General features: G+C 40.1%; 1 protein-coding gene across 1 annotated transcript in view; it reads left to right on the top strand.

Annotated features, from left to right (window-relative positions):
• The first annotated feature begins 4,825 nt into the window (after nt 1-4,825).
• Nucleotides 4,826-18,033, top strand: part of LOC115311832 (A disintegrin and metalloproteinase with thrombospondin motifs 5-like) — a 70,311-nt gene continuing 57,103 nt past the window's right edge. The window contains exons 1-4 of the mRNA XM_040218603.1: nt 4,826-4,853; nt 7,952-8,124; nt 8,218-8,307; nt 13,244-13,367. Coding sequence (XP_040074537.1) covers nt 4,826-4,853; nt 7,952-8,124; nt 8,218-8,307; nt 13,244-13,367 — 415 coding nt within the window. The remainder of the gene's footprint in view (nt 4,854-7,951; nt 8,125-8,217; nt 8,308-13,243; nt 13,368-18,033) is intronic.

The raw sequence follows: 18,033 nt of genomic DNA, 5'->3' as shown, positions 1-18,033 counted from the left end.
AGGAATGCAAAAGCATTCCTACACACAGCGCATTCCTACAAGCAGCGAGCCACGTCTTCCTTTTGCACACGGCGCTCCGGTGGTGACGTCACGCTCCCCCACTGCGCAGGCGCCGCGAACCCCGCCGGCTTCACGACGGCTTCCGTGACGATGCATCTGCGTGGCTCTGCTTTTCTTCGTGTTTCATTTCTGAGGCGCGTCCGCTTTGACCTTAAGCGGCCCCGCCGGCTTTCGTGACGAAGCATCTGATATGACGCGTCGCCGCCAATGGGAATTTAGCTGCCGTTTCGCTGCTACTGCCACCGGCTTCGCTCCATGAAACGGTTGGTGCGTTAAAAAGAGAGAAATGAAAGGAATTTAGAAATAAGGAAGGCGAGGGTAGAAGAGGCGACTTACTAAATTTTCCGGCCCGGGACACGCAGGACACCTATCTATGGGAAGCAGGGACCGAAATGTTATATTGCTTCGCCCGGGGAGCCCGAGAGGGTCTAAAACTCTAAACATACCCCGGCTCAGCTCAACTACATAGATCAACTTTTTCCCAGACTCGTGTTAAGTCACAAACAGCCAGGCGTGGCTAGGTTAACCCACATGGCTCGGTGTTCGTAATGGAGCCACTCACGAAACACCTACTAACACAGACGCAAGTGACCCTGAGGGTGAGTCACTTGCGTCTGTTATTCACACACCCACCCTCAGCTGGCTGGGCAGCCACCCACAGCTGGCCTGAGGGTGGCTGGGTCCGTGGTGACGCCACTCCCTAAGCACCTAACACCTAAGATGTAGCTGCCCCCTTCGGGGGTTTGTTCTGATAGAAAAGAACTTGGGTCTCGTTAAGATAACGTTGTAAGATTGGACTGTACTTTGTCGTTTCTAATCGTCCTCCACATTTGAGAGAACACCATTTCTCAAGTTTGGAGGCGCCCATCCGTTTATTGCTCTTTCAGAAACGCCAGAATATTTATTTCCCTAGTTGAATGGATCGTAAACAATTGACACACTTCATGAAGCGACAGTTGATTAATATAAATTCTAAACATATAACACAGGTCTCGTCAGATGACACAGTGGAATGCTGTTTAACGAGACGTTGTTGCATATACATCTAATCACTTATAATATAAAGACATGGGGAAAGCGGAAGAAATAGCTCCAGGCTCACCCGCAAATGTTAGACCACCGCTCCGCGCGCGACCAATTGCTGGGATGCGTTGTATTCAATTGTGTTGAATGTTTTCTTTCGAAATATCACACTGACATTAAGTAAAACAACATCTTCCTAATCCATCATCTTATACTTGGCATGCTTGCGGACTCTCTGGGTAATAACAACGCGAATAATACAGTTTACAATGGGAATTGACATTTGAAATTCGGGGCATAAAACTTTCATTTTGACATTTGAAATGTTTGTTTACATTGAGTTGTTCTAATATGTTTGCCGTATTGCTCATCTCGCTATATATTTGGGTTTCTTTTAAGCAAGATAGCCATTCAGGTGAGTGAAAATTTTGGAGCTTAAGATGTCGCACGTCCTTCTGTGGATTTCTTTTTTCGCAATTTGGACGGGAGTTCATGATGCCTCTGGTAAGTTTGTTTAGTTCAATTTTATTTTCCTCCCCATTTGTATACATTTGGCAGTACTACTACGGTAAAACTTAGGTCATATAGCATGCAAACGAATAACTAATAACTAGTATGAAATAATGAGATCATAAAAAAGGACTCCGCTTCAAGTGGAAGGAAAAAGAAAAAGAGTCATAGCAGAATGACGGGTAATCACACTACTACTAAACATTACTCGGTGCATTAAACTTGCAATCAATCTGTTTAAAAATAATAAAGAAATTATTAAACAAATTAAGAAACAGGGAATCGTTTTTTTTTTTGTCCATGGTAAAGGCTGCATTTTAAGCGTTTTATTTTTTAGTTACGTTAGTTTGTCACGCAATGTAGATTCAAAGGGAGAAGTTCATTCCCGTTTCCTGAAGGAAGTCCAGAAGGGAACGGTGGTGCGGGCCATGTGTTCAGCTTTGATATTCCGGCGGCTGTTTAGGATGAAGGACGAACCCGCTGAGATGGCGCTAAAGGGTCGCTTGGATGCCCGGCACATCTAGAGGACGTGCTCTCGATCCGCCCCTAGCACATTCCGAGCACACTCTGAACCTGCCCGTGCTTTCAGTTAGCCGCGTATGTAATACAAAGTGGCCTTTAGTTGACAGCGTACGCAACCTGATTTGGTGATGTCCGGGTATAAAAAAAAGTAATGGTGCATGAAATGCAGATTCTGCGAACGACAGTTTCAATTGTTTGGAAGTCATTAAACAGTGGTTCCGGGAGTTAAGAACCTATATTTTGTTTATTACTGGGCGTCGATTAAAATTTAACCCCTTACTTCGACACTCCTTAATCAATTATTAATTGATCATTTGGCCTTGTTTATTCCTAATAACAATATGAAAAAATTGTTGCCTTTTAGAGCACAGCTCTTAGGCGCCCGTTTCCGGCTTGAGCGTCGTCGGCGTCGGCGTCGGCGTCGCCGTCGGCGTAACTGCGCGGGGCATTATGGGTAACTTTCCTTGCTAAATGTAGCAGAAAAGTTTCCCCGCTAAATTTTGCGAAAAAATTTCCTCGCTAAATCTAGTTGAAAAATTTCCCCGCTAAATTTAGCGGAAAAATTTCCTCGCTACATTTAGCAAAAAAATTTTCCCGCTAAATCTAGCTGAAAACTTTCCCCACTAAATTTAGCGGAAAAATTTCCCCGCTAAACTTTGCGGAAAAATTTCGCCGCTAAATCTTCCGGAAACATTTCCCGCTAAATTCAGCGGAAAAATTTCCCCGCTAAATCTAGCGGAAAAATTTCCCCGCTAAATCTAGCGGAACGATTTCCCCGCTAAATTTAGCGGAAAAATTTCTTCGCTCTATCTAGTGGAAAAGATTTTCGCTAAATTTAGCGAAAAAAATTTCCTCGCTAAATTTAGCAAAAACATTTTCCCGCTAAATCTAGCTGAAAACTTTCCCCACTAAATTTCGCGGAAAAATTTCCCCGCTAAATTTTGCGGAAAAATTTCGCCGCTAAATCTACCGGAAACATTTCCCGCTAAATTCAGCGGAAAAATTTCTCCGCTAAATCTAGCGGAACGATTTCCCCGCTAAATTTAGTGGAAAATTTCCCCGCTAAATTTAGCGAAAATTTTCCCCGCCAAATTTAGCGGAAAAATTTCCCCACTAAATTCAGCGGAAAAATTTTCTCAATAAATTTAGCAGAAAATTTTCTACGAAATGGGAGGCGAGCAGGAGAGGAGGTGGGGCATAGCCTCCTCTCCGTACCTTCCCCTCCTCCTCCTCAAGAGCTGCGCTCTAATTCGGCATTCCAGGAAGTGGAAAACGGCTTTAATTTTTTTTATTAGTGACAAAGGGCACAATATACAATTTTGATTTCAAATCAACCTCAATGAGTAGTTGATAACAGTTCATATCAACCTCGATGAGTTGTTGATAACAGTTCACACTCACGCTAAAATTATTACTTCGCCTGCCTCAGGCCGATATTCGTTGATATTCTACTGCAAGGGCGACCTCCTTGGTTGTTCAAAAAAGTCTGCTGTTCACAACAGTTTATGCTGCGCTAACAGGACACTCGAACGGCGTTGAAGTGGCCGGAACACGGGTAACCTTCTGCAATTGTCTGGAGTTGCAAAGCACGCCCATACAGTTTAGTCTAGACTGAAAGTTTATCTAAGGTTTGCCCTTCGTGCTGTTGTACTTTTCCACGTCTGCGCGGTAAATACGTTTAATTTTTGCTTTTTTTTTTTTGTTTCCTCAAAATTTTATTGTTCAGAGTTAATCGTAGCAAAAACATTAAATGAATAATCGGCCGTTAATCGATCAATTAATTGCCCAATCATTTTTTTTTTATTTTTGGGGGAAGCTGAATTGAGAGGGAATCAATGGCTGACACTGTTAACGCACCACAGCTTGGAGCACGTAGAGCGAAAGCTCGCTCTCCTGTACTCAGGGATCGTGGGTTGAATCCAAACTTGCGCCCGTTACTTGAAAAATGTAGTGCATTACAATTGCATATTACGAAGCCTCAAATGAAATGTATTACGGTTAAACATTACTGATTCTGAATTGCATGCTCATTGCGCTCTAGTTTCTGTATAATACTCATATTCTTAAAGACTAGAGTGGTTAATATAATCACTTTTCAATATCTTGTATTGAAAATATATTACAAATAACTGCCGCGCGAAGTAAAATGCCAGTCACAAAATTACTTCAAAAAGGAACAGATTACAAGAAATCCGCTACTTGTAACGGCTTACTTTCCAAGTATAATTGAATCCCAAGGCCTATTCGTTTCGATCTGGATGAGTGTCGTACCGGTGAGCGGTCTTGTATCACTACTGCGTGGTTCACATTAACCTGGCAATCGTACTGGCTAAATTTCTCATCTACAACTGAGGCACCCGACGCCCACTGTGGCCAACTTCCGGCTATACACACTAACAATACGTATTAAAACTGAATTGGTGTTCACGTGACTGGGCAGGAAGAAGGGAGGCAAATTGGGAGGAAGGGTATACAGAACGGGGAAGGAAAAAAGGAGAGGGTAGGGAGGGGTAGGGCGGAAGATGGAGAGGGGAAGAGAGCACAGTAGGAGGTTGAGGCATGGTATTTGGAAAGGGAGCGAAAGAGAAAGGAGAGAGAGGAATCGGGGAAGGAATCGGTGTGTCGTATGGCGTACATTTCTCCGCTAAATTGAACGGTGAAACTAATTTTATATGTCAAACAACTAAGTGATGGAGGGTATTGTATGAGAATGGGGAAAGAAGGGAAGCCTTATGGAGGTAGGTTGGAAGAAGGGGAAGCGAGGAGAAAGAAGGCAGATGGGGGACATCTTTGGAGGGGGTAGGTATGGGGAGAGAAACGGAGGGGAAGGGAGGAGAGGGGTAAGGGGAAGAGATCGGTGTGTCACGCGACGTATATTTCCCCTCTAAGTGGTATAGAAAATTAGAGTTCTAGTTTATCCCAGATTCCCCCGACCTTGACTCTTTCAAAATAAAAAAAATATATTTAAGAACTTCGACTGTTATGAAAAAAAAAATATAAGACCATATCTTGTTAATAAACCATTAGCAGTATATCTCCCCCTTCATGTAAACTAGATGGTAATACGGAACACCGTTGCTTAAACCTTCCTTTATTCATATTCTGTTTCGCCGTATTCGGTTTCTTCTGGACTCTCAGTTTTATTTATTTTTTTGTGATTGATTTTTTTCTGCTTGCTTCAGAGAAACGAACACGATAAGTCTATATTAGAAACTAGCTATATTAAAGAAACGTTTTTGATTTAGTTAAAACCATTTTAAGAAGTCTAAAAATGTTTCTTATTAGTGGAGTACATAATAAAATATTTTTCACTGAAGGAACTCTATCCTCTGGCTAAGAATTTAAGGTAATATGATCTGGGAGGGCTGGTTGGTTGTCCATCATGAGGATATATCGCGTAAAACAACAAGGAAGGATACACAAGGGAGACAGGATGAGCGCTAACTGACAACTCGCGTTTTCATACAGTTTAAACAAAAATGAGAAGAATGAAGTTCCAGATGCTATAGCGTAAAAGAAAGAGTAAAAAGAATATCCTCAAAGTCATTTGTTATACCTTTTAAAATTAAAGATAACGAACAGAAAAAAAGGAAACAAAAATCTATGAATTTATTAGAAACGATGACTAAGAATACTCTGAACCCTTTCATTCTGTGTTTAGCTATGATTTATTCGATAAACCAAAACAAAAACAAAAAGACTAAAAGAAGACATATGAAGTGTACCTGTGCTCAGTGAATTAATCCATCCTACAATTACATGCATGAACAGAATTCAAAAGGAAATGAACGGAATTAAAAAGGACATTTTTGCATGAATTGTTTTATTCTACAAATGAACTACTGGAACTTACGAGAAACAGGAATTTATATTCCAACTGATGAACATTATCATTTTCAAATTGTTAGAAATTCAAACGACACTTATAAAATCTCGAAACGAAATAGAACTGTTGTGCTCCAACACCATGTTTTCCGAAAGTATTTCAATGCAGACTAAAGATTGTTAAAAGTTACGATACGAATCGCAATGATGCCGTTATTGTTACATTTGTTAATGAGACTGGTGCGAATGCATTTTTCGAGCTTAGATTAACTGTTAATAATAAAGAAATCAAACATCTTTTTTTTTTTCCTCAAATCAGTTCAACGATCGCCAAATTCATCCCGTGCTCAGATGGTGTCTCAAGGTCTCCAGCCACATCCTAGTTTTGGTATCCAGACACGTTTGAAACGCATGAACTAAACAAATACAAAGTCATCGTAGATGCCCTGAACAGTGTTACTGGTGTTAAAGTAAACCGAAGAGATATGAAATATCCAAAAACTTAAAGATTGCAGAAGTGTTTGTTAAAGTCGAAGATCTAATAAGTTTTCTTTTTCAGAATTGATAAAGTATTTTAAGAAATGAGATTTGAGCAAACTCTAACCAAAATAAATACACTGACAGGTTAAGTAACACTGGAGAAAGTAACAAAGTTCTGTTTGACAGGCTATTGTGAAAGTTTTCAAAGTTAAGACCAAATTTGGAAACTCGATTTCTCGTAACCGAACAATTAAAGAGCAATGAGATTGTATCCTACGAATGGGAAAGTTCTAAAACATCTAGAACATTAGATTTTTTTAAGGCAGTTAAAACCTCTAGAACAATGAATTTTTTAATGAAAAAATTGTAAGGGTGCAGGCGAGCTGGTGGAAGTTAACCATAGTTTTGTTTAACCCGAGACTGGGGTATTTCGGAAAAGGGACGAGAAGAAAAGAGGCCACAAGGAGGCGACGTCTCAAGCAGAATACACCATAGATTTTAGAGGAATATTGTATAAACTAAAATATATTTATATTGATTTCTGAAACTTTTCTAGAATCAATTCTTCAATTGGAATCAATATGTTTTCATAATTTAAACCTGGAAAATATCAATGTAGAAGTAAACACCCATACATTTTTTTTTCAATTTGTTGTGATTTCAAACTCGCCAATTTCGTTATTGATCACTTTTAGAAGCCGGATTTAAAACTGTAGATGCAAATACCGGGACAGTTGTAACAAAACGAACATATGCAGGTCTTTACCCAATATTCTGTTTCGAAGCTACAAATATGCCTACGAATGCATTCGAAAATGTTTACACATCTCTACGTAAATGTTAAACCTCGAAGTAATCCGGCTACAGGATGGTAAAATTTTGGTATTTGTGGTTCCGTTAAAAATAATTTCATGCTTTAATATCCGGTTGTTCCGAAATAACGGCTTGCGAAGATATTGATACTTTACTCGCCCTTGTATGAGTTTCGAAGTCGCATACTATTGAATAAATAGCCGTCGCACTAACCGGTGGGCAGCTCTTGTAAAAGTAGCTTCTGCTTGAGTAATATTTGATACTCAATTATACACTTCATAGCACACAAAAGACATTCGACTGAAATTGGTTCATATCTGTGCACTAACTCGGGTTTTTAAAAGTCTATTTTGTGCATGGTATTAAGCGGTGCCGCATGAATTTCAGTCATGCGCAAGAAGGTGTAGGAAATAAAAATTAATGAAACTAACTTCCAAGTAAGCCTTCCAGATGTACTTTGGGCCATTTTTTTTTTATCGGCGGCCAGCCTACAGTAGAACAAATAAAGAACATTTTCAGAGGCTCATGTCATCTAGTTGCGAGTGAGACAATTTTCTGAGTAAGCCATTGCTTGGGCACACACGCTGAGCATGTTTTGGAAGCAAAAGCTGAATCAGTGTTCGACGTGAGTTCAGCTCAGCTCGTATCAAGAATGCTGCTTGATGGTGTTTGGCACAGGGCTTATTGTTCCATCAATATTTTCTTTTTTTCCTCCTAGGATTCGGGAGAAGAAGGCTTGTGTACCCACGTCTAATAGAGGCTCGAAATTACGGCAGTCAGCTAACGCTGTTTATCAATGAAGAGATTACTTTATCACTGGGACCAGCGGATATTTTTCCGGAGACGTTTTTGTTGCAGTATGACGAAGGGGCAAGCCGGGTGATACATAATGTGAGAGTTTTTTTGTTTTTTTTATCTTGCAGCATAAAATCTAAAAAATTCGGAAGAACATACAGTTGAATTATATCTTCTTCCTCGTTTCAGATGAATGGAACGGAGCTTAACAAAATGGTATATCATGACACGGACCAAAGGGCGGCCGTATCTGTCGAAAGAGATAAAGGACTGCGTGTGGTAATGACGAAATATTTCTTTGGGATATTTTCAATGTGAATTCGTGAAAAGTAGTACTACATAATTAAGCTAAGCGTAACCATTCTTCAAGACGAGATGCAGAAGCAGCAAAAATTCCGAAACTTATTTTAGAAAATCGCTAATTAATTTAATAGAAAAGTGAATGTAAGAAAAAAAATCCTAAATATAATCCTTGCAAATCAAAGCAATAAAATAAATATGGCGTTCTCTTTTCGTTTCCATATATATATATATATATATATATGGAAACGAAAAGAGAACAAAATATTTATTTTATTGCTTTATATATATATATATATATATATTCCTCACCTATTAACGCTGAACTAGAGTCATTTTATGTGTTTTTCAGGGAGGCGTTCCATAGTTACTCAATTGAGGAAAACTGGCTCCGTTTTAAAAATAGGTTATCATTCCTTGCGAATAAATACGTGCCTCTGGTGAACATCAAGACAGATAGTCAGAACCCCTGGTATACTAAAGCAATCAAGCGACTAGCCAATAAAAAAAAAGATTATTCAAGCGTGCTAAACAGAAGCCCTTAAACAAAGAGATACAAAGTGAATATGAAGAATGCGAAAAATGATATAGATATGAAATTACAAAAGCCAAATCAAAATTTTACGGTACCGACCTATTACAAGTATTAACCGACAAACCCAAACAGTTCTGGAACGTAATCAATCCTAAGCCGTTCACCCCTCTTGCTCTCACATATGACGAAGGTCTAGTTCTCTCCGACGACCAGTGTGCTGATTGCCTAAACAACTTTTTTTGTTCCGTGTTCACTAACGAAAATCTTAACAACATTCCGCTACTTCCGGCCCTTATTCATCCGTCCATGGAAACCATTGCCATCGACTATTCTGGAGTTATCAACGCAATTGAAAATCTTAAACTTTCCTCGAGTTCTGGCGATGACCTCATCAACTCAAAAATATTAAAAAATACGAAGCATGCATCATCTCTGTTTTTAACCGACATTTTTCTTGAATCCCTTTCGACAGGTATCTTCCCTCATGACTGGAAAATTAGCCGCGTCATCCCCATACATAATTCTGGAAACCGAAATTCACCCTTAAATTATCGCCCAATATCACTGACCAGCATTCCTTCGAAAATCTTGGAACATATTGTCATGCGAGACCCAACTCCTCGAATTTGTACATAACATTCATTCTAATTTCGAACATAAACAACAAACTGACGCTATCTTTCTTGACTTTTCGAAGGCCTTCGATAGAGTATCACATAACCGCCTTATAATGAAACTTCACCAATTAAAAATTGACCACTTTGTTATTACTTCGATTTCTGAATTTCTTTCTGATCGCTATCAATATACCGTTGTTGATAACTCAGCATCAGCCAAAATGAGCGTAACATCTGGCGTTCCTCAAGGGAGCGTGCTCGGACCACTCCTTTTTTTTAATCTACATCAATGACCTCCCTCTTTGTGTTTCTTCGACCATCCGTCTTTTCGCAGACGACTCGGTAATCTACCGTATTATCTCGAGCACCAGCGACCACTCATCCCTGCAAGCTGACTTGCCATCCACTGCAAAATGGTGTGATAATTGGCAGATGTCACTAAACCTAGATAAATGCAAAGTACTCACCTTTTCTCGTCTTTTGTCCCCGTCTTCTTATAACTACAGCATTAACGATATTATTCTCGGTTCATTTTCACCTTACAAATATCTTGGTCTTCATATAACCAGCGATCTGACATGGACCACCCACGTCAATCACATTGTTGCTAAGCCAAACAGCACACTCGGTTTTCTCCGACGGAACTAAAGACTCGCACCCCCTAAAGTAAAACAAATTGCATATCTAACATTAGTACGCCCAAAACTAGAATATGTTGCATCCATATGGTCTCCGGGGCAAACTTATCTGAAAGACGAACTAGAACGTGTCCAAAGAAGAGCATTACGATTTATTTATTCTGATTATTCTTTTCACACAAGTTTGTCTGAACTACGTAAACGAGCAAACTTCCCTGAACTCACTTTAAGGTGGAAAATATTTCGTTTGACACAGTTTTACAAGATTTACCACCATAACCCAACAATTAGAAATAAACTATTTTTTCCTCCCACTTCTTTTTTTCCGAGATTAGATAACAGCTGTAAAATACAACCCATATATGCATCCACGACTTCTTACGCTAGCTCTTTCATACCTTTTACAATTAATGAATGGAACGCTTTGCCTAACAGCATAGTCACAGCTCACATTATAGATGTATTTAAAAAAGTGCTAGGCGAAGTTTTAGAATCCACAATGAACTAGCACTTTTTAGTGCTAGTTCATAAGTGTATTCGAATACACATAAGTGTATTCGAACTTTTTGTCATGTTTTGTTTGAATATTTTGTTGATTCTTTTTGTTTTATTGTTCATGAGTGTATATGCTTTATATCCTTTTCTTATTATCCTACAAATATGAGGTGCCCATCCCTTGTATAATGCCCTGTTTTAGGGCCTTCAAGGTACTAATAAATAAATAAATATATATACATATAGAAAGAGAGATGAAAAAAAAAACGTAGCTCAGGATGACGAAAAGTATATACGGCAGAAAACGCACTTCAGACGGTTGTTGGAGTTTTTAAAACATATTATACGAAGAATATGTTTTAAGAACTCCAACAACCATCTCAAGTGCGTTTTCTGCCGAATATATATATATATATATATATATATATATATATATATATATATATATATATATATATATATATATATATATATATATATATATATATATATATATATATATATATATATATAGGTGAGGAAGAGTTGTACGATAGTTTCGCCGAGAGGCTCGGATTTGTCAGGAGATGGCATACATGTATGCCATCTCCTGATGAAGCCGAGCCTCTCGGCGAAACTGTCGTAATATACACAATAAACTTCTAGCATAGCAACTCCGAAAGAACGCGTCTTTGACTTATTATATATATATATATATATATATATATATATATATATATATATATTAGTTTTTCACACGATATTTATAAAAAATTAAACTTTAGTGTTTTTTTGTTTTTTTTTTTCAGTCAGTGCGGTGCGGAATAGTTGAAGCGTTTATGATGCTTCCGTTGCTTGTGTTATTGTGAACAGTGTGCGAGTATTAGAGAGTTTTAGTATCGCGTGTAGGAGCAAACGGACGCACTGTGTGTTTGCGAAAGTGCTGCATACTCCACGTTATTTATACGCCATACGCACGCCGCGCAGCGAGCTGGGCGAACGTACGCATGCTATCGATTTTTGCGTGCGTACGTAGCGTCACTCTACGTGACCTTCTCGTTGCTCCCTTCGCGCGCTAGAGAGCGCTAGACTGTCAGATTAAAAAACGAGATACATACCTGTAATAGTATTTTTAAACGAAACAAGACAACAAAAAAAGGCCTATTTAGAGGCGCCACCCGGGAGAGAGATGCACAGCATTTAGGTAGCGTTGGTATTCGCGGCATCAGATTGGCCTGACCCAATTCTGGATTTGGATTGCTCGAAGCAGTTTTCGAGGACACATTTAGATGACCTTGCAACTGCAGGCTCGCGTATGCAGTGTATGCGCTTGAGCTTCAGTCTATTTAAGTTACTAGTTTAAACTGCTCTGCAGCGTTTCACTGAGGGCTTCAGTGCATCGTATACCCAGTGCTGACGCAGGGGTAATTCTGCTATTCTGAAACAATGTATTAAAATAGCTTCTCTCAGCACGATGCTGACAAGAAAACACTAAAATTACCATAAGAAAGAATAGCAACCTAAAGGTTTGTGATTGGCGTAAAATGCATAACTTTACAAATTTGTAAAATAGGACTTTGTATATGACACTAGAATCCAAAATATTCTGATGATAACGACACACGCACAAAAAAGTAAAGACGCAGCAGATATTGAGTGTTAATTTAGCAAGGACCTAAAATTCACTCGTCATCTACATCGCTATTACTTTAAATATTATTAATTATACCAATGTAGCTTTCCAAATTTCTATAACAATAACGCCCTTTTTTGCATAACAGTAAGTTTAGAAAGTGCCCGCTCACCAATTACTACGGCCGCTCGATTCTCCTATGCGGTCCCGTTCCGTACACTCGAAACTGACAACCCGCCGAGGTGCGCGTTTCTTCAGAAGCGGAAGCTGGTCAAACTGTCAAATCTGGGCAGCAAAAGGCAGATGGTACTACGTTTCAAAACACTCATGAATTCACGAAACTTTGATTGGCAGGCTTGAATCTCATCATTTGCCTGAACAGAACCACTGAAGACACCAATGTACTATCGGGGAAAAATTAAATGCGAGCAGAGGAGCGCGTGGCTCGCGGTACAGGCTGCGCCGCCTGGAAGGGAGTCCAGAGGCGAGGGTGCGTGGCCTACTCTGACGTGCTTACGCCCTGCCGCTCGGCGCTCCCCAAGCTTCGGCAATCTGCCACCGCTATCTCTGCTCGCTCGGCGCGATTACTCGCACTATGCTTTTTTTCACTTTGATCGTTCACCAGCTCGCCTGCGAGTATCAATTATTTCATTCATTCAAAGAAGACAGTCATGGACCCATTCTTGGCAAAGGAAAATTTTCTGATAAAAGACAAGTTAATGAAAAAATATAGCGCAATTATGTCATTATAAGTAATGGAAGCGAAAACCGTAAATCATTGCTAGATGGCTCATAGGTCCATGGCGTGTCTACTGTTTACAATGTAGAAACTTATAAATAAACACTAATATTTATTTCCGCAAAAGAGGAGGGGTCTTTTTTAGGGCTTCGAGTTTATCTGGCTTACTGCATCACATGACGCAAAAAGACCAAAAGGCTTTGTGTAGAAACACTGCCCACTAATGCTATGTATCTACTAGTTTCATAAAGTAAATTACTGCTTCTCTCCTATTCACAGCATGGAATTATCCGCGATTCACTACGTATAAGACCAGTTATTATTGTAGAGCGATCTAGTGCCGGACACATTGCACACGAAATTTTTAGTGTTGATGAGCACTTTTCAAATACACGGGACGATTGTGAGTAAATCATTCCATAATTTTAATGTTAGTGGTTATGTCCAATTTTGAATTATGTGTTCATAATTACAGGTGCATAGAAAATCAAAACTTGAGATTATATGTCTGTCCTCTATGTTACACCTGAGGTATAGCTGTTATAGTTTTACACAGTGTGTCTTTGACTTTTATAAGATTAACATATTTGTTTAAAAAACGCCGTGAAAGCAACATTTATGCAGCTTCATTCAGGTGAGTTTATACGGCCAGGGATCACAATAGAGAGGGCTAATCGTAAGGATCAGTCGGCTATTTGACTAGAAATGGTAATTAACTCCTTAATCAGTAAAAATAGCCACATGGCTTCAATCATAAACTTGCTGAGCGTCATCAAAAACCAATAAATTAGTATTTTAGAAAGACTTCGAGCGCGTCCGAAGCGCAGTAGTGCTCTGAGGTTAGCACGCGTGCAGCAGGAGCAGGGCTAGCGATGCGATAACGACCCCGAGCGATTTTGTCGTCTTATATCATAGCCCCAGCCTTGTACCTGTTGCACGAGTAACACCTTCAGCGCACCACTACGCTTCCCACGTGCTACATGATTTATACAACTTGATTTAAGGAGTTTTGACGACGCTCAGAAGTTTCGAAGTTGAGCGAGATATCTTTTTGCACTAAGAAGTTCATTAACACATTTTATTAATTAGCCGACTGATCGCTACAATTAGACTTTTATACTATCTTCCCCTGGCCGTATAACTCGCCTGCACGAACAACAGAAGTGTATTTTTTACGGCTTAAGAAAACACCCTGAATATACAGGATTCAATATAAAAAAGAAAGAACAAAATTTAAGAACAAAATTAAGTTATCTTTTTATTTGTGCAACTCAATGTATAAGAGGTTTGGAACCAATTATATCTGATCAAAATAGAATTAAATAATTTCATATCAAGAAGAGAAAACAAGCCAGGGCCTACAAAAGAAGAAACCTGAATTATAGGCGGGCCTTTATTGTATATATATATATATATACAACACGGGCACTTCACACCATCGTACGTGGTCTCCGAGGACGATATAAACGAACATATGTACATGAATGAACCGTACTTAATCTAATGCATCAAAGAATCAAAGTTTTCAGGAACTCGCCGAAAGCCAAAAAACGGCGGAGCCAGGATTTGAACTCTGGGCCTTCCAATGTCCGGTCCGTTATAGAGCTTAGCACACCTGACCGGACATTGGAGGCCCAGAATTCGAATCCTGGCTCCGCCATTTTTTGGCTTTCGGTTGCTTCCTGAAAACTTCGATTCTTTGATTTATTGGATTAACTACGTTTCGTTCACCTGCATATGTTTGTTTATATATACATATATATAATGGGAATGAGTGAAAATTGACAAGTGCAGCCGTAGTAATATTGTGAACGAAGAGGGGAGAAGGTAATTATTGAATTTATTGCATTAAAGTTAGGGAAAGGGAAAGAGAGCTGGCCAATGGCACGCACGACATAATTTTAGGATGGCATTTATTAGCCGACCGACGGGCATTTATTAACTGTTGCACACGCACACTTCTCCTTAACGAAAAGCAAATGACGCTTCCACATTTCGACAACAATCTGTACCTTTCCGCGCAGTGAATCACACACGGATAGCAACATTTACTCAAGCTATCGTACAATTGGCATAATGTGTGACAGACGACACCTACATGGTGGAACCAAATCGTGAAGTGTTATTTCAGAAGGGACTTGCTCTACCCATAACGAATGTAACGTGCACTGTTTACGCAACCACGGTTTTTTATAGGAAATACCACTAAAATTGCTCGATATTTGTCAGCTGGTACCTGACTGGCGTTCACAAAAATTAACAACGTAGAGTATGTTAATAGTGTCAGTTATCAAATGTAACCCCGATATCTCTGAATGATCATTGGAACGCCTTCAAGTTCTTTCGGAAAACAAATTAGCACTGATTTGCCACCACAGCTGCAGGATACCCTACACAAACTATTATGCTTCTTCATTGATTTTTTTTTATTTTAGCTCTTAATCTCTGGCTTCAACATCTGCTGTTCTATATCGATATCGAACAGCAGATCAGACAGAAGTTTCGATACTAGAACTAAAAGGCCCATACGCAGCCGTCCGTATCGAGTTACACGTTCAGAACGAGAAGTCATCAGGAGCCGTGGGAGTGACATGTTACAAAAAATATAATAGTAGAATCTGAAAGTCCCTGGTCTTCTCCCATATTGCTTGTGAAAGAAAATATGGCACATGGCGTTTTTGTGTTGACTACAGACGATCCAACAAAATTACCAAAAAAGATGTCTATCCCCTACCCCGAATTCATAATGCCCTCGATACGCTACATTACGCCAACTATTTTTCGTCGATTGCATGCGCTCAGGCAATTGGAAAATTAGCGTTGACAAAAAATATCGAGAAAAAACAGCTTTCGTCACGACTGATGGACTTTGCCAGTTTGGAGTCATGCCTTTTGGCTTATGCAATGCTCCTGCAACTTTCGAACGTATGATATATTCACTTCTACGCAGCTTGCGCTGGAAAATCCGTCTGTGCTACTTGGATGCAGTGTCGTCTTTTCGAACACTTTTCTTAAACATTCATCTCGATGACAACTCTTTTAGAATGCTTCCGAAACGCCGGCCTCAAACTCCACTCTAAAATGTGTCTTTTTGGTACAAGAGAAATCAAAATTCTTCGACATGTCATCAGCCGTCACGGAATATCACCAGACCCTGAGAAACTCCGCGCTGTTTCTTATTTTCCACGCCCCATAGTAGTTAAGGCACTGCGCTAATTTTTTGGAATTTGTTGATATTTCCAAAGATTTATTCACGGATTTGCTGTCATTTCTTCTCCTTTAAACGCTCTCTTCAAGAAAGATTGACCTTTCGTATGGTCTCAAGATCAAGAGGATGCATTCGCAACCCTGAAGTCCGCACTGACCACCTAGCCAGTCTTGGCATATTTTTACTCTGATCTTGACATCAAAATTCACACCGATGCAAGCATTTATGAACTTGGTGCTGTACTGATGCAGAAGCAAGACGCTCGAGAACATGTTGTCCCATGTGCGAGCTGAACTTTGTTCTACGAAGAGGTCGAGTACTCCATCACTGAAAAAGAATGTCTTGCCGTAACTTAGGCCATCAGCAAGTTTACACCTTATATATTTTGTCGTCCATTTACAGCATTTCATAATCAGCACTTTTTGTGCTGATTATGAAATGAAATATCCTCCGGACATTTGGGATGGTGGGCACTAAAACTCCAAAAATACGACGTCTCCGTATTCCATAAGTCTGGAAAACAACACGACGCGTTTGACTGCTTATCTCCAGAGTTCCATCTCACCATTCTTAAAAACTCCCTCTTCTGCCGTTGCCGCAATTGCTTTTGCCTATAGCTTGGATTTTGCTCTGGATCCACACTTGCAACGAATTTTTAACTGCCTAAAAAAAAAAAACTTCTTTTATTATTAACAATGGCTTGTTGGCCTCTGCAATGCAGAACAACATACTGTATCGTCGCAAGATATCTCCGTATTGTCACAAGACATCTACTGTATCGTTCCAAGACATCTCCGACCTGATACATTAGATGCTCTACACGATGACCCCACTGCTGGAAACCTGGGCTTTATTAAAACTTCCATGCGTGTGCGTAATACCTTCTACTGGCACGGCAAGTTACGCGACATCCCCAAGTACGTAGCATCATGCGTCCAATGTCAGTGACCAAAAAGGTCAATAACCGCACCAGCTGGGCTTCTACATCCTTTCGATCCACCTCACTGCCTATTTGAACGCATCGATATCGACCTGTTGGGGCCCTTTTCTCTTACACACAACGGCAACCACTAGGTCTTTGTTGCCATGGACCATTTTTCACGTTATGAAAAGGCCGCTGCCTTAGCGTCCACGAATTCGGACGAAGTCGACACATTTTTCTTGCACATCATTTTGCGACACGGCCCCCTTCGTCACATACTCAGCGATTGAGGCACAGTATTTCTTTCCCAGGTGATACAGAAACTATTACATCTTTGTGGGACCATTCATAAACCGATAAACCGACAACAGCATATCATCCACAAATGGCTTGGTGGAACTTTTTAATCGCACCATTGCCGATATGATTTTCATGTGCGTCCAGTCTGACCAACACCAATGGGATGTTTTCCTTTCATTCGTGCCTTACGCATACAACACTGCCGTTCAAGACACTCACGGCTATTCTTCATAGTATATTTTCCATAATCACCCTCCTACGACATTTTTGGACACGCTCTTGCCTTAACGTCAAGATGACGAACTTCCCAACACTGTAGCACATCTTGTGTGTCGTGCTGAAGGGGGGCATCAACTTGCCGGGCTACGCACAGGTACATCAAAGCAACGCCAATGCCGACGGTATGACAAGACTCACCGCCACGTTTCCGACGAAATAGGGGACCATGTCGTACTCTGGACGCCTCACCGTCACCAGGGCTTAGATACCAAGTTCCTCCACCACTACATCGGTCCTTACGTACTCCTCCGCAAGCTGTCCGAAATCTCATATCACGTGCAATTACAGCAAAATACTACTGACAGACACCGAGCAACCTCCGATGTAGTCCACGTCGCCCGTATGAAGACCAAAACCCCC

This window comes from Ixodes scapularis, unplaced genomic scaffold (assembly GCF_016920785.2).
Source record: "Ixodes scapularis isolate PalLabHiFi unplaced genomic scaffold, ASM1692078v2 PGA_scaffold4__175_contigs__length_147842914, whole genome shotgun sequence".
Lineage (NCBI taxonomy): Eukaryota > Metazoa > Arthropoda > Arachnida > Ixodida > Ixodidae > Ixodes > Ixodes scapularis.
Note: the sequence above shows the minus strand (reverse complement) of the source record. Positions and strands in the feature narration are given on the sequence as shown.